Genomic DNA, 25,200 nt, shown 5'->3' with positions numbered 1-25,200 from the left:
ATCTCACTCTAGCTGATGTGCTGTCTGTCGGAGCTAGATCAGATGGTTGATTCATAATTGATATATTATCAGAAGCCTAATTTTTATACAGGTAATATTCATACTGGTCTAAGTAAACAATTTTATTGTATTTCCTGATCTTTGAAAGTAATTAAAGGCCTGTCCCATATAGATGCCTGTCCCAAATATAGGCCTGTTGATTTCAGTGATTTAAGCAATTAATATCCAGAGCTATTAACTGTTAGTTTTACGGTAGCATTAATGTTAGTTGATTTAGGAAATGAAAGGAAATTAATTGAGCTGTGGAACACTTGTCATTGGTGTGAAAAGTCCACATTTTGTCAAGTCATCAAGATTGTGCCTCCAGTCTGACCTGAGTCCACACTTGTGGTTTAAAACTTAAACTCATCACTGCTTTTTAGTTAATGGTTGCTTTTATCACCTTTAATGGGAATTCAATAACTGAGTTAAAACAGCTGTTTTTATCTTTCTTCATGGGGGAAGATGACAACAAGTGACTCACAAAGCATGCATCACTTGCTAGGATATGAATCATCACATTTCATATCCTGACGTCTTCTTTGTTCATTTCTTTTCCATTTTCCATTGTGGTGAATGTGCTTCAGTCTGATGGTCCATCCTCTCTCTTCCTCCTCATCTCAACAGACACGTGAATTCAAATCGACATTACTACATTTTGCTCCTTTAAAGCCGACAGGCCTCAAGTCCTCAGAGGACACAAAACAGGGGTTTAAGTGATTGGGCCACAGATGGGGCCATTTAGAGGGCTACTGTGCCCTGTGGTCTAGTGAAGGGTGGCCAGGCAGAGGTGGGTATTTTCCCACACTCACCACTTTGGCAGCGAACACAAGGCACCAGGCTGGATGTTGTTTTTGGAATGTCTTCAAGTCATCACCAAGCAGAGGAAGTAGACCCCCCCCCCGCTCCTCGCCCCTCTCTATCCCCGGCTTTTACTTGTGCCAAGACCAAATAAAGCTCAGTTTTCCCTCTTTTCAGTCTTCAAGTGGAAAAAAAACTTGCAGCTACACATTCTTTACTCTGGCAAAACAAAATAAAGTGGTGTACTGTGATGTGGAGCCAGTAGTGACTATTGTCACTATTAACTGCTGGCAGGAACACACGTTATTTATGTTTACATTTAAGTTCTTCTACGCTTTTACTCACTGATTTTTAATGTTGTCATGTTCCATCTTGTCAAACCTTTGTCTGTTATATAACAGACACATTTTAGTAAGTATTGTTAATATCTTTGGAGATGAACGTTCATTAAGCCTTCTGCATTTTTTTGCTGTTTAAAAATTTTTTTTTTGCTGTTTAAAAAAAATCTGTATGTTTGATGGCATCATTGCTACAAGGCAGGGGCAATTTATTGACTATGAAAATAGATGGAATAGATTAAGGCCAAGTTTAGAAGAATGATGATTATGACATCATTATTTAGTTGATTTTGGTTGTTTGTTTTGTTGTTGATTTGTTTTTTTGCGTCTGTGAATTTTTTTTCTCCATCCTTTTACTACAGTATGTTTGTCAGTGGTTTATGATGTGTTTTAGTGTTGTTGTGTAATTTGCATTTGTTTTGTTTAGATAAATGAAATAATTTAAAAATAGTTTGTCACAAAAAGAAAGGGACATTTCTTTAAAGAAAGATATGTAGCAACATTTTTACAAAACAGTAAAAACTAACAGGAACACAGATTAATGCCCACTGATTACGAGAGTTTAATTTGTGATGTTTTAATGTAGAAAATGTTGCCACTCTTACAAAAACGTGTACAAATATAATACATCCTCAGTTTTGCTCCTCTGATACAGTTGTCAGTGAAGCACACATTTACAGCAGATAAGACACAGCTTATTCCACATAGGGCAAACACCACCTATCTGTAATACTCCGGTCCGCTCTCATTCTACGCACAGACAATTGTGGCTGAAATATACTGAAAACCACAACTCACAGCCTTCAAGCATGGTGGGATTTAGCTTGAATTTCATGAACGCCTTATAATGTGTCAGCATGGAAACAGAGATGTAAGGGTTTGTTTTCAGTTACAAGTGAGAGCCAACAGTGGTTGACACTTAGAAGGGTATTTGATCTGCAAATGTCATGCATGTAAGTGCTCGAGGAAGCTGGAGCATAGACTTTCAAATGTGTCACACTGAGGAGTCGAGCCCTGCTGGCATCATACGCTGCAGTAATTTCAACCATCGTCACCATCAGCTACCAGGAGAAAGCAATGTACAGTAGATCGTCATAACCTTCAGATAATAATCTGGTTCAAGTTTCCTCCAGTCATTTCTCTTTTCTCCAGACCAGCTGGACTATCTGAACCTGCTGCTGGTAGCCTCGTGCTTAGCTTCAGGTTATTATCACCATGTTGCAGCTGAGTCTTTAGGTGTCAGGGTTTGAGTCGGTACATCTACTTTCTGAAGCGCTTGAACAGTGGATGCACACTCTTGCCTAGTGCGGAAGATTTGCTGCCTCGATTCTGATACTCCATGTAGACAGTGTCATCTGCACCTGACATGGAGCTCATGGTGCCCGTTCGCCTTGAGAACTGGTAAGGAAGGAGGGAGAGAGGAAACAAGTGAGAATATTGTAATACACAATGGTAAGCATGCAAAGGCAATTACGTACATGTGCTTTCTGAGTACAGGTTTAGCAAAAGTCCTCACCTTTGGCTGTCCGCCCACCTCCACCACCACTTCCTCCTCAGCATCCAGGTCTGAAGCAGCGAGGACTTTCTGAAGCAGCTGCTGTTGGTCTTCTTTTGTGGAGAACATCAAGTCCCCTTCCTCCATGCCTGCCAGCTTTGTGATCACCTATGAAAGAGGAGAAATATGACCACATAGAAATAGTACCTCTTATTTTTACCTCTACCCCTCGTTTGAAAGTTCCCCATTATCCCAACAAGAATTGCAATGTGCAAAATTGAGAGGTAAGGGCTAATTGTTAGGGGCAAGGGGTGTGCTGGGACTGGGCCCAAGGATCAAGCAGACTCTTATTTATGAACATCTTCCCATTTATCCTGAAGAATTGGTCACAAATGCATTAAAAAATTGTTTTTCTTGTGTAATTTTCCAGGTATTTTGTCATTTAATATGCACTCTATTCCTACAAATAAACCTGTATAGATGCACATCTACAACAGAGCAGATGAGTTCCTTTTCTGATGTGTCTCTGTGAGGGGAAGATGCTTTTCCTGAGACCCATTCATCCATCTGGTTCATTCTTTGTTATGAAAGAATCACTCTCAGATTTCAGTGATGGTGAGTCTTGGATGGATTCACAATACTCAAGTCCAGCCAGACTGGATCAGATGAAACCAGACACTTTTGGAAACATCATATCGGGTTCTAACTCGTCTGGGGCAAGTATCTATTTAACAAAGAAAATCTGATGTTGTTAATTTAAAGAAACAATCTCAACACTTTTGAAAACTGATACTAAAACCAGGTTGTCCAAAGCAAACTGGACCTTCAGCACCTTTAGGTTCTGTGTCCTTCAGTGTAATTGTTCTGAACCATGAGAGCCAACTTTTCTGACGTATGGGCCACGCGTTAGATGACAGACATGTTCAGTCAGGTGTATGAACAGGGTGAAACTGTGTGGAAATGATAAGATGCTGCAGGAGCAAACACACCTTAAAGCTGTATCCCTGGTCCACCAGGAACCTCTGCCTCTTGGTGGAGTAAGCCATCTCCTGAGTGTCCTGGGACACCAGTGAATAGAAGTATGCGTTGTACTCCTCTGCTACCATCCCTAAACAAGCAGACAGACAAAGTGAGAATAACGGTTTAAGTTCACAGATGAATATGAGATAAAACAGCTACATCAGCATGTGTTACACATAATTAAACCGTCTTTTTGTTTGTGTTTTGAAGATAGACTGACCTTTCTTGGCTCGTAAGACTCTGCCCAGCCTCTGGGCCTCCTGTCTGCGTGATCCACCATGGGAGGAGATCTGGATCAGAACATTGGCTTCTGGCAAGTCAAATGAAGTGTCTCCAACCTGTGTGGTAAGAGCCATATAGTATAAAAATTCATAGACATCCAATATTACTACTGTATCAGTGTCTGTATGCATTTACGGTTTGAGCCAAGGCAAACATGTTTCTGATTTTATATCATTTATTTCACAATGGGGTAAATAAGCCAGCAAGATTTAAAAATGCATGAGGTGCCATGATTGGAAAATTATTTTAATCTGATTCGATTGTTAGCTTCTATATAAACACACTGAGGGACAAAGAGCACCCCACACAGCTCAATGCAGCACAGAGAAGAAGCAAATGAAGGACGGTCAGTTATGCTGACCTTCCACCAAACAACTTTTCAAGTGGTTTCACTGTCGCAAACAAATTTCCAGTGTTGCATTAAAATCACGAGTTTCACCTCAGTTGGTGCGTGGTCCTGTGATCTCGATCGTTTGGTGTTAGTGTACATAAAACTCTTCATAAAAAGTCTTTTCTCATCTTGACTTTTCGATAAAATCAAAGTTTAGTAGTTGGGTTTAAAAGTTTTACTCTTGTAATGCAAAAAATGTTCAATGTCGTGAATGTTGTCAACAATTAATAGCTGCGCTCTCTCCAGTGCCAAATGGGAAGCAGCAACCTGGGCAGACTGCAAACATGGAGGGGACTCCTGAGTCTCAGTTGGGTGGAGGAACTGGTGGAGTTGTGGAGTGAAAAGGAGTCCATGTTAAATTTAATGTGTATCTGATCCACCAACCAGCACTTCCTTTCCTATATTATTGAAATACTAACCCCTCATTATTTTCCACCAGAAGCAGGATGGGAAATAATCTCAAAAAGAATCTAGCTGTAGTCTTGCAAATAGTGACTCAAGATCCCCAGTCTTTGCAAAATATTGTAGTGCATGACTAACATCTCACATTGTCTTTAGTGTATGGCAGGCTTTAGTTGTCTAGAGCCACGGGTAACATGGTGGATGAATGAGTGCAGTCCATATTACATACAGTAAATAGCAGATTGATTAGTCTACCTTGGAGATGAAAATGGTGTTGATTTTGGGGTTGTGTTTGAAGTTCTGTAAAATCTGCATTCGCTCCCCCTGAGAGGTCGGGCCATAGATGTACGGCCTTGACAGGAAAATGAGAGATTAGGCTTTAAAAACATAAAGAAATCTGATCTGAGCAGGCAGTTTACCGAAACATTTGGAAAACTGCCCTTTTTTGTATTGACTTACTTGTTGAGGCGAATAGCGTACTCCTTCAAGGCAAACACGTTGTCAGCAAAAACAATGATCTTGTCGTTGCGCCGCTCGTGGAAGCGAATGAGAAACTGGCAAGCGCGGAACTTATTGGGGTTCATTGTATAAAGCAGGATGCGCTTCTTCGTCTTGATGGCCACGTACTCTCTGTAAAACTCTGGAGACATCGGGCACCACACCTGAAGCACAGACATGAAAACACTGTTCAGAAAGCTTTATCAGTGTGAAGCATGGTCAGTTGTTAAGTGTGATACTAAATCCTGACTGTGGCCTTAGCCAAATAACACTGATTTATTCACTATTATATTATATAACTGCAATCTTATGCTAGTTGAGAAATCTTTGTTCATTAATTCTGTTTGGTGTTCGTTACATTTATTGTATTTTTGCCCTCGTCATGGAAAATGGAAAAAATCTTTGTTAACAAATAAATTACTTATTTAGTGGCTATGTCTCTGGTTCCAGCTCTAGTACATGTGAGACACCAGCCCAAATGATTCAATGATCAACTTTTTGCACGTGGCTTCACACAACTCTGCAAGCTGTCTGACTTTAATGACATAAGACAGCTCAATATTTATCAAGTCACAAAGTCTACACAGAGAGGAGCAAATGATTAAATATATGCTTTCTTTTTTCTCTCTTTCAGTACTTATTTATTGAATAAAGTACAATAAACAATTAAAAAATAAACATTACACATCTATTATTGTGTATCGAGAGAGATGAAGGAGCTGAACCATAGTACAGTAGGAGGGTCCCAAAAAGGGATTCAACATGGCCTCCAGAGAGTCATGTGACAATATAGACACTGCTAGTAGTTCCCTTAAGGCCCTTGATCTTTTTTTAATACATTGCATCATAAAAAGGACGTATTGTGTGAGTGCAAATGGCCAAAAATGGGCATGTTACCTTGAGGCAACACTGTACTATAGAGGTTTCAATGATAAATAAGGAAGCAAATTCATTATGTTTTTGGAGAACAAAAACACAAAGAGAAAAAAGACAGTGAATATATTTAAAAAAGGGTAAATATTGAAGAGAAACACATACAGCTAAAAGAAGAAGAACACAAGTATGAGTCTGCAGCCTCACTAACAGCTCATTGTGGACTAATTATAAATATGATGTATGTCCCTTTATCTCAGTTAGAGACTCACCTCTGCACACTGGACTTTGGCAATGTAGCCATTGTTCTGTAATTCCATCCAGTTGGCCTCATAGAGTTTAGGCCCAATCAGGAAGTTCAGGTCCACAATCTTGTCATCTTCCCTCACCAGTGTGGCTGTGAGCCCCATTTTGCAGTGAGCCTGGACAATGGTCAGAACACGACGGAACATTCTGGCTGTTGAGAAAGCAGAGAATTATTATGTTAACATGTTAATCCATCTCAGCAAAATATGCATTACTTCAAAACATTCTTGAAATTTACAGCTACATCGGAAAGTAATGTAAAGTTGTCTGGAGAAATGATGCACTGTAACGGCTCACCAGGGATAGTGTGCACCTCATCCAGGATAATCAGTCCCCACTCCTGGCTCCGCATCCACTCCATGACTCTCTCAGCCTCCCAGGAGCGCTTGGTGGTGTGACCCAGCATAGAGTAGGTGCTGATGGCCACCGAGCAGCCGATGGGCTTGTCCTTGGCATCAGAGGTGAAGCGGCAAATCTGGGAGTCGTCGATCGTGGACCACATCTTGAACTGAGCCTTCCACTGTTCCACTGAAACGGAGGAGTTCCCCAACACGAGGCAGCGCTTACGCACCGTGCACGCTGCTGTCACACCCACCAGAGATTTGCCCGCACCTGGAAAGCAAAGGGAGATAAAATATCGAGACATACATGCTTTTTAAAGAGAGGATTTATGCTGCAAAAGATTACTAACAATATGTTATAGTTTGGGTTGAAGATATACTGTATTTTTTAACATAATCTCATATTGTACACTGTTAATTTCTATTCAAGCTCTACTATTTTGTCATTTCAAGACTGTTTCTGTCCTGTGATGAAATGTTTTCCCTCAGCTGCAGTAAACCAGCTGTCTCACCACAGGGCAGCACGATGACCCCAGAGCGAGCACGTCCATTCCCAAACATCTTGCGCAGACTCTTTTCCTGGTAGGGCCGTAACACAGCAGTGGGCTTCAGGTCTATGTTGATGTCTGGGTTGACTGTATCATTGCGAAAGTCGTACTCTGCCAGGAGGGGGTACTCCAGCTGAATACAACGCTTCTGCAGCTCTTCAATCATCTCCTACACCAGATCGGAAAAGAACAGTTCAGGGAAGGGCACAAAAATCTGATTTTAAGTGTCGTACTTCATTTGAAATAAAGCCACAAAACCTAAGCAGCATAAATGTCAGCAGTAGTGTTAAGTATGTAGTGGTAAAACAGAAAACAAATGAAAAAGAAGTCTGATATGTACCTGGCGAATCTCAAAGGACACAGTCTGAGTCTCTTCCTCCTCTTCTTCGTCTTTATCCATCTGCTCATAGTAGCTGAAGATGTCCTCAGGGACCTGCTGGGTTGAGGTTTGTCCATCGGCAGGCTGCTGTGAGGTGGACGTGCCCCCCTTATCCTCAACAGACTTGGAAATCTGTCAGAATAAGACACAAAAGCCGATTTCTTAGTGTATGACCAGGACGGCAGTTACATTTCTAAGTAAAGAGGCCCAACTCTGAGATTATTCCCAAACTTCAACTTGTTATTGCTTTTAAATTAGATGGTAGTATAATTTACAGGTTACAAAAACCCTAATGGGCCTGATATGACTCTTCAGCTCCTGCAAGACAACACATCCTTCCTCATGTCATCAATATCATTTTGTTAAAATGTGAGCATGATCCCATTTTAAAGAATGTCTATTCACAAGTTCAATATCCTTGTTGTGCTGCCATCTAGCAGTAGCTGCATGATCTGCCCCCTGCCTGAGAAGTACAGCACAGCATGATGCACTATGACTTTGAGTGCAATGTTGGGTATCACCAGAGGTGTAACAGACATTTTTAAATGTTCAGGGCTCACACCAACAATCCCTTTTATCCAAATAAGTTTTACAATAGCGTTAGGAGTAACTTAATACGATGATTATCTTAACAACCTCTTCTGGTTTAAAGTTGAAACACTGAGTGGTAAACACAAAAGCATATCTGTGTTTAAAACATGTTTAAATTCATAGATCATTCAAAACTAAAACTATAAGAAATCAGTTTCTATGTTTTGGAGTAAAAAGGATGTTGGATGGCATACCGCTGACTTGCTGTGGATGACTTCAGTAATAAGCTCAGTGTCTGCTCCGTCTGCGGTACGAAGACGACATTCACGGATCACGTTGTCCTGCAGAAGCCGCTGGATCACATCAGGAAAGGCACTCTCAACAAAATACCTGAGGGCAGACAGGCAGCACAGTTTGAGACAAGCACTGAAGGGATGATTAATGACGCCAACACAGAAGGGACAGTGGTTATAATGACTTTACCTATTGTGCTTCAGAACCAGCTTGACTTTGCCGTAGCTGACTGTGCAGAGCTGAGAGAAGAAGAGGGATAAAATGCAGCAATTAAATAACCAAATTTTACACTTATGACAATAAAAACATTTCATCTGGAATTTGTCATTTTTAAAACACCAGATACTCTTTTATTCAGACCTTTATAAACTGCACAATTCCATCAGGTACAGATGTCTTGCTGAGTTTCTGCAGGTACTCCACAATATCTGAGGTCTGCAGCCCCACGCTGACAGCTGCATACAGGGAATAGGCCGTCAGCTTGTACTCATGGACGTGGTTAGGCCTGCACACCGGCTCCGCAATGGCCACCAGGAAATCCTGAGCGTACTTGTAAACTGGTGAGAAGGCCTCCAGGAAGATGTGTCCATCTGGAGCCTGGAGGAGAGAAGAGTGAAAAGAAACGACGGAACAGAAATACAAAGAGAGTGTGTAAAATCAGAATGAGAACCACAAGTTTTTGATTAAACTGTGAGGAGTCAAGTGAGGAAATCAACGATCTGAACACATCTTACCACCCAGAGGGGGCGTGCAGTGTGATCATTCTTCAGCAGCATCTGAACACGGTAGTCTTTGGCTCCATATTCATCTAGTTTTGTACTGGACTCGTCCACTTGTTTCCCTGCAGCAGCAGGTACGGCCTCCTGGGACTCGCTGCCCACTGCTTCGTCCTCATCTTCTTCCTCCTCATAGAAACGCTTTTTGGACTTCTTGTCTGTAACCCAACAGATAGAAAACATTTTCAGTTATAGAAGTGGACAAATAACAGACAGCAGAAATGTATCCTGGCAATATCATAATATATAATGACTTGTTTGAAAACCCACAAATTAAATGTTTTTTGCTATACACATTATGGGGACATGATTCCTTTACTACAGCTTGTCCTGCTGTCTATTCATTTTGCCTGTTTGCTAGAATGTAGTCTAATGTAGCATTAGTGATATTAAAAGCACTCATGTATGTTTGACAGATATGACACCAGATATAACGTTACACCCCTTGACAGATATACAGCCTTTTAATACAACTGCTACTCTTTAGCACGACATGGAATAACCAAAGGATGAATTTAAAGTCTCCAAATGTAAAACTATAGTGTGGTCAGCAATAACACAGCAGGAACAAGTAACTTTCAGTAGCCTATACATACAAGAGCTTCATCTTTCAGCATGCCCCTGTTAGCTAACGGCTAGCTAGGTTAAACCGTAGCATTAGCATCTCAACTCACCCCGGTCTACTTTATCTTTTTTACCCATTTTTCAAACTCTTAAAATGGCGATTTCTTTCAAAACATGGCAGTCATATCTTCATAATCTGTCCAATGTCCTACTGGAAGTCCACAAAGATGGACTGCGTAGTGTGATGCAAAAGTAGCTACAACACAGTACCGGTGCCAAGTAAGCCAAAGTAACGTGCAAATACACTTCCGGTTCCGAATTTCAAAATAAAAGCTTGCCAGAGGTGGAGTATTTTAGGAAGCACTACCAAAGATGATGTGTGCCAAATTAAATTAGGATTTTCTTCAGTTTTTACTGTTTCCCTGTGTTGACAAAATTTAAAACAGTTTATTCATTTTATTGATTTCCTTGGTATAAACTAGACTGTGTATCATTTATGTTTTAATTTATCAACAGCCAGTGGTACAAACAGAAGGAGCGAAGGCATTACAAATAAAGAGATGTATTCTTAAAAATAATAGCTACAGACTACAGCTCATACTAGAAAAGACACATTCAGCAGCATATTTACACAGGGGGACTTCTCCCTGCACTTATTCAAAAGGCAGTATTGGACCTCTCCACTTTTTCCAACCCGAAAACTAGTGTTATATTAATTAAAAGGTATGGAAGTTGGAAATGTGTTTGTATGTCATAGATTGTAGAAAATTACATAGAAAATGAATGGAGAGTATAAATATTAAAACAACTTAAAGACTAAAACAAAATGATTAAAAACCATCTAAAACTTTTAAAAGTGGTAACAGAATTTATCATAGCAGAGTTTGGAGTGTCTAGTTTATACAACATAAGAGGAAATGCATGTTGAAACCTTGAGCTCTATAGGGTTTAATGTAAGTAAAAACAGTTAATTTGCTTACTTTGTTACACATTAACATGAAACATGCATTTTCCAGTCACATTACACATTTTGCTTCTTTGCATTATGATTTTTGATCAATGTGATGCCCTGACCTGGGCCAATATATATATACTATATATATATATATATATATATATATATATATATATATCATATATCATATATTAGCTTAAGTAAAAGTAGCTTTCTGTTAAAAAGGTGTATGTGAAATTATAACTTTATATTAAAGGCCTCCAGGCTACAGTTTTATAATTTTGTTAGTCATATTGCTTTGAGGTGTAGAGCAGATATCAGGGCGGATATGAGTGCAAATTTGAACTCAATTCAAGCAATAGGTGAAAAATGAAATGAAATTAAGTATAACCACCATCCCCATAGAGGTTTTTAGTAGTTGTGCTGATTCATTTCATTTCTTTAAGTCACCTATAAACCAGTATGCTTTTTAGTATTGTTGGTTGTATTTGTTATCACATGTGAAGCGCTTTGTACCTTGTTTTTTGCCACTAATATTTAGTCGTATTATCAGTATATAATATATGTATACTATATCTATATTTATATACATCATAATTTAAGTGACTAAAAGGGTAAAGAGAAATAAACTAGTATTGTAATGCATAAAGATAACATTGCATAGGGTTCCCACAGCCACTGAAAACCCAGAAAAGTAACTGAAAACTCATTGGTAAAAATCGCTGGAAGTTTTGTAAAATCATGGAATTTTGTTGTGTGTAATGAAGTATCTGAAAAACTAAAGCCCTGGACACATTAACAAACATACTATCATGTTAACTGACATTTAATTTCTTCATTATAAGCACTTGCAAGTGTACTATATCAAAGTGTAATTAATTACTACTTAATGTATTTAACTGGTTTGATTAATGCACACCAGAAGTCTATATAACTGCATGTCTAAAAGTGACAAGTAACACCCCCAGGATGAGGTGTAATAATGACTCATATTAAAAACATAAAATTTCTTGTGCTTTTATTTTGGCAGGTCAGTAGCTCACTTCTGGTTTTCGTGCAGCAATCTTTAGCTCATACTTGACAGAGGATGTTGAAGCCACACTGTTTACTTCCGGGGTGAAAGGTCAAATTCGTCCTACGAGGTTCCTCTGGTTTATGGAGAAGCGTTTTACTTTCTTTAGTAGATATTGCTGAAACTACGTCAGTAAATAAATAATCAGTGTTGAATATGTCGTCTGATAAACCGATCGGACCTGCTTTACCTCCGATGTTCAGACGGGAGGAGAGCGATGAGGACTCTGATGATGATGGAGGATGTAAGACAAAATGCCATATTTACTTTTGATTTAATCTTGTTTAAATCACTTATATTTGTATCAGTTTGCTTGTTACATGGTGGTTCATGTTTGTTCTTCTCACTGTCTGTGTCAGTCTCTGGTCCTGCGCTGCCTCCTGGGTACAAACGGGGAGGACCGTCCAGCTCCTCTGATGACAGTGAGCAGGAGGTGACGGTCAAAAGAGCAAAAACAAGACACACAGCTGCAGAGAAGTAGGTTCATTACTGTACTAGACTTAGAGAAATATATACTGCAACAAGCAAAACTGAAACATGTCTTTTAAACAGGGAGGAGAACACAAAGGAGGAAGAAAAAGAAGAAGATGATGATGGTTTCTTTGGACCAGCCCTTCCTCCAGGATTCAAGAAACAGCAGAGTTCACCAGACAGGTGAGCCAATCAGTTATATCTGTTGTGGATATACTGTGAACTCTGGAGGCTGTAACTTCTCTGTGTTCCCTCAGGCGACCTGTGCTGGGACCAGCTTTGCCTCCTGGGTTTCGCAGAGCAGCATATGAGAACGATGATGATGGTGAAGATGAAGATGATTTCCAAGGGCCTGCCCTGCCGCCTGGCTACCAGGCTGAGTCCTCCAGCAGCGAGGGAGAGGACGAGGATGTGATTGGACCCATGCCGTCCAAAGGGCCCGTTGAAGACTCAGTGGCTCTGGACTTTGAGCGCAGAGCACAGAGGATGAAAGAGAAGCTGACAGGAAGTGTGAGTCTTCCAGTTTTATCTGCATTGTCCACATTGGACACTTATATGTCATGGAATATGTAATAGTATACAAACACAGTAACAATATTTAAGCAAACTTTCTGTCTCAAGGGTATCCTGTCCCTTTTAATGCCTTTTAATGTCTCCTCCTCTGCTGTCTGAGTTGTTCCTGTGTTTATTTCTGATCACACAGGACGCCCCTGAGGTGCTGGCCAGAGAAACGTGGATGACAGAACTCCCACCAGAACTGCAGCACATTGGCCTGGGGGCTCGAACCTTCAAGAAGAAGTCAGGTCCAGAGAACAAGGATCGCTCCATGTGGACAGATACACCAGCAGACAGGGAGCGCAAGGCCAGGGTATTCAATCAAAAACATATATATACTTATTATTATCGGTAATTCCTATTTAACATCTTGTTGCTTATATATGACGCTCTTATATTTCATGGGCCTATTCTTGACCAATAGGAACGCCTTGAAAGAAAGCAGAAGGGTGAGGTGGAGAAAGACGATGTCCCACAGCTCTCCCAGAAGGACGTGGAAATGGCAGAGAAAGTGTCTAAGTATAATGTAAGTAGTCCTACGTCATTGTTATTTTATCCTAAGTGTCCCCTTATAAAATGAACGCCAGATGTAATGTTGATTTTGTTCACATTAAACTCAGGACTAACATTTCTCTACCTACTCCCTAATATCAGGAGTCTAAACGTGCTGAGTCTCTGGTGAGTATGCACACAAAGAAGATGAAGGAGAAAGCAAAGGAGAAGGCCGACAAACCAGTTGAGAGGAGGCCATTTGATCGGGATGAAGATCTGCAGGTGAATCGCTTTGATGAAGCGCAGAAGCAGCGGCTGCTGAAGAAATCTCAGGAACTCAACACACGATTCTCCCACAGCAGAGACCGAATGTTCCTGTAACACACTGTCAGAATGTTCAGTTAGTGTCTGAGATTTTGAGACTCTGAGATTTTGTACAATATGGACTATGTTTGTACGGATATTCGTGTTACACAAATGGAGAATTGGATTTAACTAAACTGGATTAAACAGACTTTAAAGACATGGTAGGCGTGTCCATTTATGGGAGCTCATGTCACTGACTGGGCCCAGTGCTACAGCAGATGTTTCAAATGATTAAAGCTGTTATAAAGCAGCAGCCAGTGAGCTTGCGTTTTTCCAGGAGACACTGTGTTGATAACATGAGTGGACATGCTCAAATAAATGACTTATTTTTCATACACTGATTGATTTTGTGAAAAACGTTTTGTACAGATAGTTGTAAGATTTGTTGTAATGCCGTATGCCCTTCCTGTAGCTTTGCAATCTTTCATGTGTCCAATAAACTGCTTTTCCAAAATTTTACATTTCATTAACTTTGTTTTTAAAATGTTATCTGTAATATTCTTATCTATGCAATATCCTCCTGAGACCCTGTGTCCTCATATGAGGACATCACATTTGGGGTTTACTTGCCCCTTATACTTCATTCTACTTAACTCAGACCTGTTGTCCTCATTCCTGGACATTTTTAGTGCCATCTTGTGGTAGTAAGAGCACAATGCACCAATCCATCTAAAAACAAGATGGCAGCCATCTCTGCCAAGTCAGCCTGCAGCCAATCCTGACACAAAAGTCGACAAGGTCCAAAACCTGAACACGTTTTATGCTTGAAACTTGTTTATTTATGATTAATAATGTTTATAGTTTGGTATGGCAACAAATTTGACCAATTTTAGCGACAGTAACAAACTAAGGCGCTTTTAATTAGGAAGTACTTGTTTTTCATTTATACTTTATTTATACTTATTGGGTCTAACTGATCCCAAATAGCTAGGAAAATTAAAAATGCATACCGAACAAAAACTCAGGTCTCGAGAGGATATATACATTTTTTTTGTACATACTTTTTTATTGCATTTTAACATGAAAATCAATAACACAACAATCAAAAACAGAAGCAAACAAACCGGCAGGAAGTCTAACAAATATTGACAGACATTAATACAGGAAAGGCAGCTATTCAGTCACAGCGGTGAGCCAGTCATTAGTGCAATGTGTCAGTTAGAAGTAGTGTTGCACGGTATACCGGTACTAAAATAGTACCGCGGTACTAGAGTATTCCAAACGGTACTATACTGCATTTGGAAAATACCGGTACTTTGAAATTGATTCAATTCATTAATTTAGTTAATTTATTTTACTCATTTATGCACACAAACGCCTTTCTTGTTCCTATTGGAGCACAGATTGCACAAGTGGTGTGTATGACAACACCTGTATCAACATTCGCAGCTGGCGCACGTGAAAAAAGACAAGAGAAAGTCTGCCTCGCAAAGGGAGACAACACGAGACAACACAAACTTGGTGGGACATTGAGTTACCAAACTGTGACGTCCGTACCGAGGTACTTACCGAACCATGATTTTTTTGGTACTGTTACACCCCTACTATTTATTGTTCTAAAGGTTTGTATCCAAAAAGGACTTTTCCTTAGGAAAAGTACTGAAGAGTATCGAAAAGTATCTAAATTCATATTGGTATTGGTACCGAAACAAAGATTTTGGTATCATGACAACACTAGTTAGAAGTGTACTATACTACATCATCAGTGTCTTTAAATGATCAAATTGTTCCTTCCAGACATATATCCCCTGAAACTGTCCCATTGTTCATTAACCATATCATTTTTCCAATTTAATCTTCCCAGCATCTTCTCACACACAGTAGTTTCCATCATTTTAACTATCCACATATTCAGGGTAGTAGTTTGAGGCTCTTTTCAATACCAAAAATCATCCAAGGACAGGTTATAAGGCCTGTTTTCAATATTCTAAATACAAACGTATTTAAATTTCGCACTACACTTTTGTCACCAATGAGACATAGTCTTAGAGAACAAGGCAATTCGCATTCTAACCATTATCCATGCAGTATTATTCATGAACATTTGAGAGAACAACTATATTGGTCAAAAGCGAAGGATGTACACCCACTGATGTGGACCTTCAGAGTCGCCATACTTTAATGCTTCTTTTGCGCATGCGCAAGGCGGTTGCATTGCTACCTACCAGAAGCATAATTTTTAAGCATGTCAGAGAAAGGAGAAGTGGATTTAACTGGTGCCAAGCAGAACACGGGTGTATGGCTCGTAAAGGTGCGTGTATATCATTTTTAATGACACTGGCTCATGGGGCACAGGATAATATATTAACTTAAACGAAGCTAAAGCTAACAGTGATGTAGCTTAGCATCTACCGCTACGATCGAATGAAACCGTGCGCTGTCGCTATAGGCTAGCTAAGTTTTTTTAATTGTTAGCTAGCTAAGTGAAACTGCTCATAGCTACTCATCATAAGATTATTTTTTGATACTCAACACGCCATAAGCTGTTTATTTAACTAGTGAGCATCGTTAGACAATACAACCAATGTAAACAAGTATGGCCAGAGTAATAACAATGGACGCTATAACGGAAAATATTTGGCAGCTGTTTTATAGAGAGTTAATAAAGGTTTGCAGAGCCTTAAGTACAACTATAGCCGCCAAATTACATCAACATCTTTTTACTAATGGTAACAGAAGAATAGTTAAATCCTTCCTAAGTTAACCTCATCTTGTAGTGCCAACATTTGTAGCAATATGAATAGTAAGTGTGGCTCCAGACACGTGTAAGCTCTCAGGTTAGTTTGGTATAACTTCATCTCAATGACCGCATATCAGAGGGACAGCTTGATGTTTATGCCGAAAGGACTCATCACCAAGGTGACAGCTGCCTCATAGAGTATACCCATGTTTCTTCATGCAGGTGCCCAAATACCTCTCTCAGCAATGGGCAAAGGCGACTGGCAGAGGCGAGGTCGGGAAACTCCGAATCTGCAAGTATGTGGAACAACTGAGCATCATAAACTAGTTATTTATATGTTTCTCTGAGTTACAATGTGACTGTACATTTGGAAGGGGGAGGGACAAAATGGAAATTCAGTGTCTGTGCTCATGAAGGATACAATTATTGTGGGGAATGACATTGTTATACAAGCAGTGTTTTTTGTTATATTATTACTAATGCATTTCAAATGAAAAATCCTGTTATTTTTGCCAATCAATTAATTCTAATTCTTTTCATTTTTTTTATCTCCAAGGAAAGGAAACCAAGGAAAACCAGAGGTAAGTGATGTTTTAAAGAGGTACACTGCATCCTGGTGATGGGCATCTGCCACATACAGTGCCATGTACACACCAATGTATGGGGTAGAAGACATATACACTTTGTTGGGATGCCATAACTTTACTTTACCTTTGCTCGTTATTCTCTCTTTACAGTCAAGCTTAGGGACGGACAGCTTTAATGGTAGCCAAAATATCATCTGATTATTTTGAATTTGGTATAAGGGTTAGAGTTTGCTTTTGCTTGTGTTTAAGAGAATCTGACAGCCATCCTTATGATGTCTTAGACAAGTCATACGTGTGTAGTCATCCACCATAATCAGTATTAGGGAAGTAGTAATTAATTTATAAAGGCTAAATACCTTTTGATTTACAAAAAAGGATAACTAATCTAATCTATTTAAATGTAGTTATGCTAATTCTAAACCTTTTTTCATGGCTTTTTGTAGGTTATCTTTTTTTTAGGAAATCATTTATGATCAATAGCAGAACCTAATTTAGAGAGTATCTCATTTTTGTGTTTGTGGCATTAGTAATTACATACAGAAATGTATTTTTATTATGTAGTCAGTCAAAGCCAGGCTGTGTGTTTCATCATACTACAATTTATTGATTACTGTAATCCACTGTCAGATTTTCTAAATTCTTCTCTGACATTGTCCTCAGTAAATATACTTATAAATGATGATTTAAAGTACTTTGCAAATATGTTTGGAACTGTCAGGAATAGAATAAGTGACTATATGTGTGCATGTCCTGTTACAGGGTTATGACAGTAAGATCAGTGTCTGAAAAGATTAAATATGGTCACTACTCTTTACAGGTGTCTTTCACTTTGAATGAAGAGCTGACTGTGATTGAGGGTATAGAAGATAAGACCGTGTCTGCACCTCGCGAGCACCCGTTCGCCATGCAGTCAGTGGGAGGTCAGACGTTGGCGGTCTTCACAGAGACTTCCTCAGGTGAGTTTCTGTTGTCATCTTCAAGCGCAGCTGGAGGACGCTGAGTCTTTGCTTTGAGTGCATCTGCTCCGAGATGAATCTACATGTATAGTTGTCTGTGATGTAAAATATATGTTTGCACTAGATCCCAGAGGTAAGTTCTGTGTGATCAGGTGGTGGCGGCGCCAAACCTCCTACTCTTTGTACAGCTTGCTGTTGTCATGCACAGTCTTTCCCTTGCCTGCCCTGCTTGTCTCTGTGTGTTGTGAACTCTCGGCAGATTTTTCCTAGAGTGTGCGGTTGTCCACAGTCCTAACAAAGTACATATAAGAAATGTACTGCTCATAGTGGATAAGTGAACACTCAGTGGAAAACAGAGAGTTAATGTGTTGGTGGAAGTGTGTCTTCATCCAGTCTGATCTGTGTTTCTGTCTCTTTATATAAGGGGGATTTTAGTTTCAGTGTTTGATCTTCTGTCAGTCATTTGTTTGTGGTTTGACCTTTCCCTGCCAATCACCTCAGCAGATTGGGTGTATGATCAGGCACAATGGCCCCATTTGGAATTCATTTAACATAGAGTAGATCAATCAACACAAATTGTTGCTGAATTTGGAGTTGATTTGATTTGTGCATGGGTTTCTTTGGTTTGGTTTTAATTTCACCAGCCGTGTCTGCCCTCTGAATTTATGTAGGTGTTTTGTTGCTACAGGTGCTGGTGAGCTTGTGCTACTGTGCTTACTTTGGGACACCGTCTTACGTATATGTCTGGGTGTGAGTGTGTTGTAGGGCTGCACAGTTGAAATGTATGATTTTTTCTTTAAGTATGACTTGATATAAAGCGGAGACCTGCCTAATAAGGCAGCTGCATGGACATAATAAGGCGTCACAGAAAAACGACAAAAGGAGAGACAGGTAAATTACGATATAAGTGCAGATAAGTGTTTACTATTGAACTTAAAAGTGGAGAAATGCTTTGGTAACGTACAGTTGTTTCATGTGAAAATATTTGTGCAGCCCTCTGGATGTGTATTTGTGGTGGGACAGGGTATCTGTGCTCGCTTTTTGTGAGGGCATGCTTGCTTTGCTTATGGCGCACGGGTGTGTACTCATCAGAGATTACGCCGAAAAGCTCTGTGTGATTTTTAAACGCATTGGTGTGCGACTAAACCCTGGGTGTGGTTCTTGTTGTTCGATTCCCTCCTTCCTCCGTCTTCCATCCCCTGTATTTTCATGTTTACCATCCCTCCCTCCCTTCCTGTAGGCCAGTCAGAAGAAAGATCTGATGGCAGCAGCTCAGGTTCGGGGGCGGGGGCAGGTCCAGGTGAGTCCTCTGTTTCGCCAACGAGTGACAAACGTTACACCACTGGGAATCGGACACACTGAGTGTCTGCTGTTATTTTATTAATAAATGGCGTTTGTAGTATCACAGTAGTAACCTGTATACATGCTTTGGAAGATGCATGTATCAGTACCAAAACTGCAGTCACACTACTCATGTAGCGCCCAGTTTTGCTCTGAAGCGTCACACGGGCCTCTTCTCTTTTAATTGTACAGTTCATATGAAGCTTCTGTACCTAGTTTGCACCATCTTGACTGGAGGATGGAAAAGAGAGTCTGTGGTCAGACTGGTCGACAATGTGCTTGAGCAGAGTGCTACCTGCTCATGGTGGAGGTTGTATTGCCAGTCCAGTTGTGACATTGTGTGATGTGAATAAATATCTGACTGCTTCTAACTGTTTTAGTTTAGATCTACTCTGATAGCAAGCGACCTTTAAAACTTCATGTTGATAAACATAACTTTGTGATGTGAATAAGTGGTGCTTTCACTGATGTCTTCTTGATGAATTGGGGATTTTTTATTTTATTTCTTTACCTGCTCAGAACAGAGTGCTCCAGGGATGACATTTTCCTGTGGGCTGACGCTGAAGTTAGCATCGCCCTGGTTGCTTTGTCAAAAAGCCTATGAGAATTTTCCATTGGATTTTTGGATTATTGCAGACAATAAGCTCTGTTGCAAATACTTATTAATGATACTTACACATTTTGTTCAGCAGATAATCTTCACAGACACCACTTTTATGATTTTTCAATCCCCAGAAGTAAAAATCTAACTGAAGAGAATAGAAGGAAATTTATTCATCCTGGAAGGGAAATTTTACTGCCCAGCAGCTCATAAAAGACAAAAAAAACAAGAACCACAATTCCCCTCATCAACAACACAGTGGTATTAAAATAGCGTGATGACGTTCTGTAGTCTCATTTAGCCACTTGTCAGCAATTGCCTTTTTTAAGAAGCATAAAAGCTTCAGAAATCACGGCTGGGGTATTTACTGACATATTTTATGTCATAGAACAAAACATGAAAGTCTCTTAGCTTTTTGTTAACCACAGACCTTATTTCAGGCATCTTACCAAAAACCCATTCGAAAAACCTGTTGTCCTGGAGCACTCTATATTTAAACTTAGTATATATAGACTCACTCATTAACATTTTCTTTCTGACTGGTGAGACTTATAAAGCTGTTGTTAATGAGACAAACTGTCTTGGTCCTCATCTACCATGGCCAGCAGACTCTGACTTACTGTACATCTGGAAGGTCAAAGCTATAACTGAGTCCTGAATACTTTACTTGCATACTCATCAGGTGTGCAAATGTGCAATAGCATATACACGTACTGTGTATTTTGTTTAGATATTGGCCATAAAGCTACAGCTTGTAAAATACGATTGCCATATTTGCTGACATACAGTAGAAGCAATGTGAAGAGGCGGATGAACATTATTTCTTTCACATCATCTTTCTCATGTATTACTGCATGTAAAATGACAGTTTTGTCTAATGGACAAAAAGTTACCAACTACAGCTTTAGTACAGATTGAGTACTTATGACAGCAGAGAACAGTGTTATTTAGCATAAACCCTCCCTCTGGCTCAATCGTTTTGTTTTCAGTAAGGGACTGTGTGACCTCTATTCTGAGTCAGTACCCAGCCAATGTGACTGGTTTAGAGAGAACTTAGGAAACAAAGTGGTTTTATGATTTTGAAGTATTTATAGAGAAAATGAAAATTGTACTAAATAACTTTTTGGTGTAATAAAGAGAAATGCTGAATTCGAATTAACTTTTGGATGAATCAGTAATAGCAGAGAGAACTCGATGTGTGTGTCAGATCAAGGTGGTTTGTAGTAATTACATTATAATGAGTGCAGTTACATTATTTGAGTGATCTGAGTGAAAGCAAATGAAAAGTTTTGGAGTTTCAGAAACTGACCCCTTGATTGCTCTGACATATTTCCTTCAGCTTCAGGAGAGAGCCTGGACTGAACTAGATTCGTATAAATAATTCTGCTTCTGGAGTGTATTTTTCTTCTGAACACATGACCCAGTCATTTAGTGTCTGCTTTCATCACTTCTCTCTCACACATGAAACCGCTTACCATTCTTTACCTATGAAGTAAACATGCACTAAGATGCTTTGGGACACAGGGATTTTTGGAAGTTTTTATCAGGGTTTTAATTAACTCTTCTCTTTCTTCAGATAAAATAGCATTGGAGGGAGTGGTGGTGCAGAGAGCAGAGTGCAGACCTGCTGTTAGTGAAAACTACATGAGGCTGAAGAGGTGAGTATGTTCAAAATGGTGTGCACACACAAGGTAGTATGTTGAGAACAAGAACCTGCATTCCACTTGCAAGGTTAGATGCATGAATGTAGATTGTTATGTTACGTCCACATTATTGTATGTGTATGTCTTAACAGCTTAATGTCATTGTTACATGTGTGGTGCATGTTAAATCTTATTATGTCTCTACATATAGGTAAATTGAGTGACTTGGAATAGAAACCCCTGCATAAATATACACTGTTATCAATCTATAATTTTAATAGTTGAAGATTCAAAGCTCTGTTCTTTTAAATTCAATTTTTAATCCTGATGTTATAATCACATAAGTGACATAGCATAAAGATATAATGTGTAACATTTATACATTAAAAACTCTAGACCATAAACCAGTGTTACATATTTTGTTAAGTTGTGTACTTGTGTACCCAAAGGTTTCCAACAATGTTCAAATCTGTAATTTTAATCAAGGACACGGTCTGTGTCATTTGGTTGTCATCTCTTGTCAGTAGCGTCACATCCCCTTTGCGCATGTGTCAGGGTTGTGGTTCCCTAAAGCTCTCATAAAGTGACTTTTTAATAAACTTTTAAGCCAGATTTTTACAATGCACTTTTTACATCTTTGTCGTTTTAACTATAAATTTTAACCAGATGAAGGAGTTAAGTGATCGGATGTCTGAATCTTAAGTTGTCAGCTGAGCAAATGTTAGCTGCAGCTAAGCTCCGGCCCCTGTCATGCCGAACAGTGTTGGAGAAACACTGATTTAAAATGTGAAACTGCTTTATTCAGTGTTTTTACTGGTTTAAATCACTGGGTCCGTTTGTTTTGGAGAGGAGGAGACCTTTGCGGATAATTTGGCTCCCTTTAAAAAACTCCTGAACATCTGGATGTTATATTATCAGAGAAAAAGGTCAGCACACATTGGCGGAAGATGGGCCGAGCAGCATCGGAGAACCACTAATTTGAAATGTGAAACTACTTTATTCAGATTTTTTTTTAACTGGTTTTTATCGCCTGGTTCGTCTGTTTTGGAGAAGAATAAAATTAAGATAAATTGGCTTCCGCTAAAAAACCTCCTGAACAATAAAGACAATGCAGGAATCCTAGCCAGGAGAGACTCACTGCAAAGACGGCGTCTTTTGTTATTGCTATGATACAGAGACCCCTAGTGGCAGAGAATTATATATATTGTATGTTTACTTGCAGAACTATTGTATTACATTGCATTAAATCATACAGATGTTGTTTTTCCAGCTAACTCAGTGTAAACAGTGTATGTAAAGTATTATACTTGTGCAAGTGAAGTAATTCTCATTATCTTAACAGGTTACAAATTGAAGAGCTGTCCAAGCCAGTCAGGCTGTCACAGCAGCTGGAGAAAGCTGTCACCAGCAACTACAAACCTGTGGCCAACCACACTTACAATGTAAGAAATACATCCTGTACAGGATTGTCTCGTTTCATCAATCTTAAAATCTTGACGCATTTTGACGTGTATTCACCATGCATTTTAAAACACACAGGAATATTGTTGCTTGTTGTAAGTAATTATTACAAATCATGTATTTGACGTTACTGCAAAGCATATTGTTTGTTGATGACCCTACTGATCGACAGCCTTTGTGAAGCAAATTTCTAGTCTTTCCACATTTATGTTCGTAAAATATGGAAATGAATGGAAACTAAAAGGAGGAAAACATCTAATGAAAGAGTCGTCATGACATGCAAAGACACTGGTGTGTCTCAGTAAGGTGTAGGCCTGTATGAGTTACCTGACCTCTGTCTGTTTACTTTTTGCTGCAGCTTGAGTACGAGCGGAAAAAGAAGGAGGAGGGCAAGAGAGCGAGAGCAGACAGACAGCAGGTGTTGGACATGTTGTTTTCCGCTTTTGAGAAGCACCAGTACTACAACATCAAAGACCTGGTGGACATCACCAAACAGCCTGTGGTAAGACTGGAGGGCAACACGGGGGCTTTGGTTATAACACTGTTTATACTGGCTGACTCCACCAGTGCTTTTTACTCATGAAAAAACAATTTAATCTGGTGTCATTTGGATTGTTCATCAGTCCTGGTCCAGATAAATATTTCTCCATCGCGAGAGTATAGCTGCAGTGAATGTGCCAATTTTGCTGTGTACCACAATCTACCATACAGTTTCATATTATTACAATAAAATAATTAAAAAACATTGCCTACGGTACTTCAGCTCCAGTGTCTGAAATGTAAAGATATTATTTTGTCATCTTTTCTCATGTTTTTTTTCTTTGCCCAGATTTACTTGAAGGAAATCTTGCGTGATATTGGCATCTACAACGTGAAGGGAACACACAAGAACACCTGGGAGCTCAAACCAGAATACCGACATTACCAAGGCGAGGAAAACACTGACGAATAGTTCCTGACCCCCCCCCCCCCGCCCAAGGCCGACAAACAACCTTTTCATTTGACGGAGGGCTCCCTCCCAGACTGGGCCTTGGTTGGACCACGGAGTCGTCTCCTGATTTCCTGACATCAGGTCTCAAAACACACTGGATGATGAGGTCAAGCAAAGGCTGCGTTTTACAGGGAGACGTTGTTGTGGAGAAAATGTTTTATCTTTTTGATATTTTGTAGAAGACGAAGAGAAGAGGCATTTGGAAACTAACAGAGGTTTTAAGCTTAAGTGTGCACGGTCTGTTACTGATGTGGTTCTGTCACAGCTCCGGCACAGGTAACAGATAATTGAAGTAGTTGTTATATCCGTCAGACACAGGAGGTAATATTATATGAAGCAAAAGATGCATCTATAAACTCTGGTTTTAGCATTATTTTTTAATGTTCAGACATAAGTATATCTGGAGGTAAGAGGTATAATGTTAAGAGGATGTGACACAGGTAATGGCGCTCACCACTCGACTGATATGTGCTGAGGAGGTTTGTTTTTCTAGACGTTTTTTAATTTTACTTTTTCAAAATGATATGTTCTTTTTTAAAAAAAAAAATTCAGCTTAACAGGTTTCTGCATCATAACTCGGGAAGACAAATTCAACCTGAACTTGCATTGACGACATTTTTAGACCGGCACTATTGCTGTAATTCTGTGTGCTTCAGGTGTCCTCACATTCGCTCATCCTCACTGTAATTTTAAATTGTTTTACATTTCATTGATTTATGCAATAAATGTGTTTAAATAGAGAACTCTTTTTTTTATTTTTAAAAATCTGACTTTAATAGAACAGAATCAAGCTTAACATTTGGCAGCAGTAAACACACCAATACATCTGTTTAAAATTTGGAACCACAGTAAAAACAACCGTATCAACCATTCAACATCTATTGTAGGCTTCTCCTACAGCTCATCTGGTTTTTTTCATTTGGCTTAATCCTCAGTTTGAGCCAATATAGCCCTATTAACCTGTTACTTTGTCTTGTGGCACTAAATGTCTTACTTTTTTAGCCAAGTACCGTCTACAGAAATATTTGTACCAGCCAATATCTGGCCCAATTGCCACACATTTTTACATCTAATCCCAAGTATGTCACTTCAAATCTACCCATGACAATAGTTTCAGTATTCCACCGCTTTAGGACCAAATTACATTATTT

At 39.4% G+C, this 25,200-nt stretch overlaps 3 protein-coding genes across 4 annotated transcripts; 2 read left to right on the top strand and 1 right to left on the bottom strand.

Moving 5' to 3' along the window:
• Positions 1-1,739: 1,739 nt before the first annotated feature.
• Positions 1,740-10,173, bottom strand: ercc3 (excision repair cross-complementation group 3). The gene is made up of 15 exons (XM_050049906.1): positions 9,989-10,173; positions 9,273-9,472; positions 8,899-9,135; positions 8,728-8,777; positions 8,499-8,634; positions 7,675-7,845; positions 7,299-7,503; positions 6,743-7,057; positions 6,412-6,596; positions 5,228-5,430; positions 5,024-5,120; positions 3,914-4,031; positions 3,663-3,781; positions 2,695-2,841; positions 1,740-2,576 (listed from the first exon to the last, which is right to left on the bottom strand). The coding sequence occupies exons 1-15, from the start codon at positions 10,014-10,016 to the stop codon at positions 2,439-2,441; spliced, it is 2,349 nt and encodes a 782-aa protein (XP_049905863.1). The 5' UTR covers positions 10,017-10,173; the 3' UTR covers positions 1,740-2,438.
• A 1,747-nt stretch (positions 10,174-11,920) lies between these two features.
• On the top strand, positions 11,921-14,245 carry gpalpp1 (GPALPP motifs containing 1). The gene is made up of 7 exons (XM_050044528.1): positions 11,921-12,149; positions 12,265-12,382; positions 12,458-12,559; positions 12,634-12,886; positions 13,080-13,244; positions 13,356-13,457; positions 13,586-14,245. Exons 1-7 carry the CDS (start codon positions 12,062-12,064, stop codon positions 13,802-13,804), a joined length of 1,047 nt encoding a protein of 348 aa, XP_049900485.1. The 5' UTR covers positions 11,921-12,061; the 3' UTR covers positions 13,805-14,245.
• Positions 14,246-15,905: 1,660 nt separating this feature from the next.
• gtf2f2a (general transcription factor IIF, polypeptide 2a) lies at positions 15,906-24,792 on the top strand. Of its 2 annotated transcripts, XM_050046490.1 has the most exons (9): positions 15,906-16,040; positions 16,692-16,765; positions 17,026-17,050; positions 17,874-18,012; positions 19,253-19,312; positions 21,531-21,612; positions 22,940-23,039; positions 23,417-23,560; positions 23,888-24,792. In XM_050046490.1, exons 1-9 carry the CDS (start codon positions 15,975-15,977, stop codon positions 24,008-24,010), a joined length of 813 nt encoding a protein of 270 aa, XP_049902447.1. In that variant the 5' UTR covers positions 15,906-15,974; the 3' UTR covers positions 24,011-24,792. The 2 variants fall into 2 exon arrangements, with proteins under 2 accessions (XP_049902447.1, XP_049902457.1); XM_050046500.1 differs by lacking the exon at positions 19,253-19,312 and having other exon boundaries at positions 15,917-16,040.
• The last annotated feature ends 408 nt before the right edge of the window (positions 24,793-25,200 follow it).

The sequence above is a fragment of the Epinephelus moara genome, chromosome 1 (genome assembly GCF_006386435.1).
Source record: "Epinephelus moara isolate mb chromosome 1, YSFRI_EMoa_1.0, whole genome shotgun sequence".
Taxonomy (NCBI): Eukaryota; Metazoa; Chordata; class Actinopteri; order Perciformes; family Serranidae; genus Epinephelus; species Epinephelus moara.
This window is presented reverse-complemented; position numbering and strand designations above follow the sequence as displayed.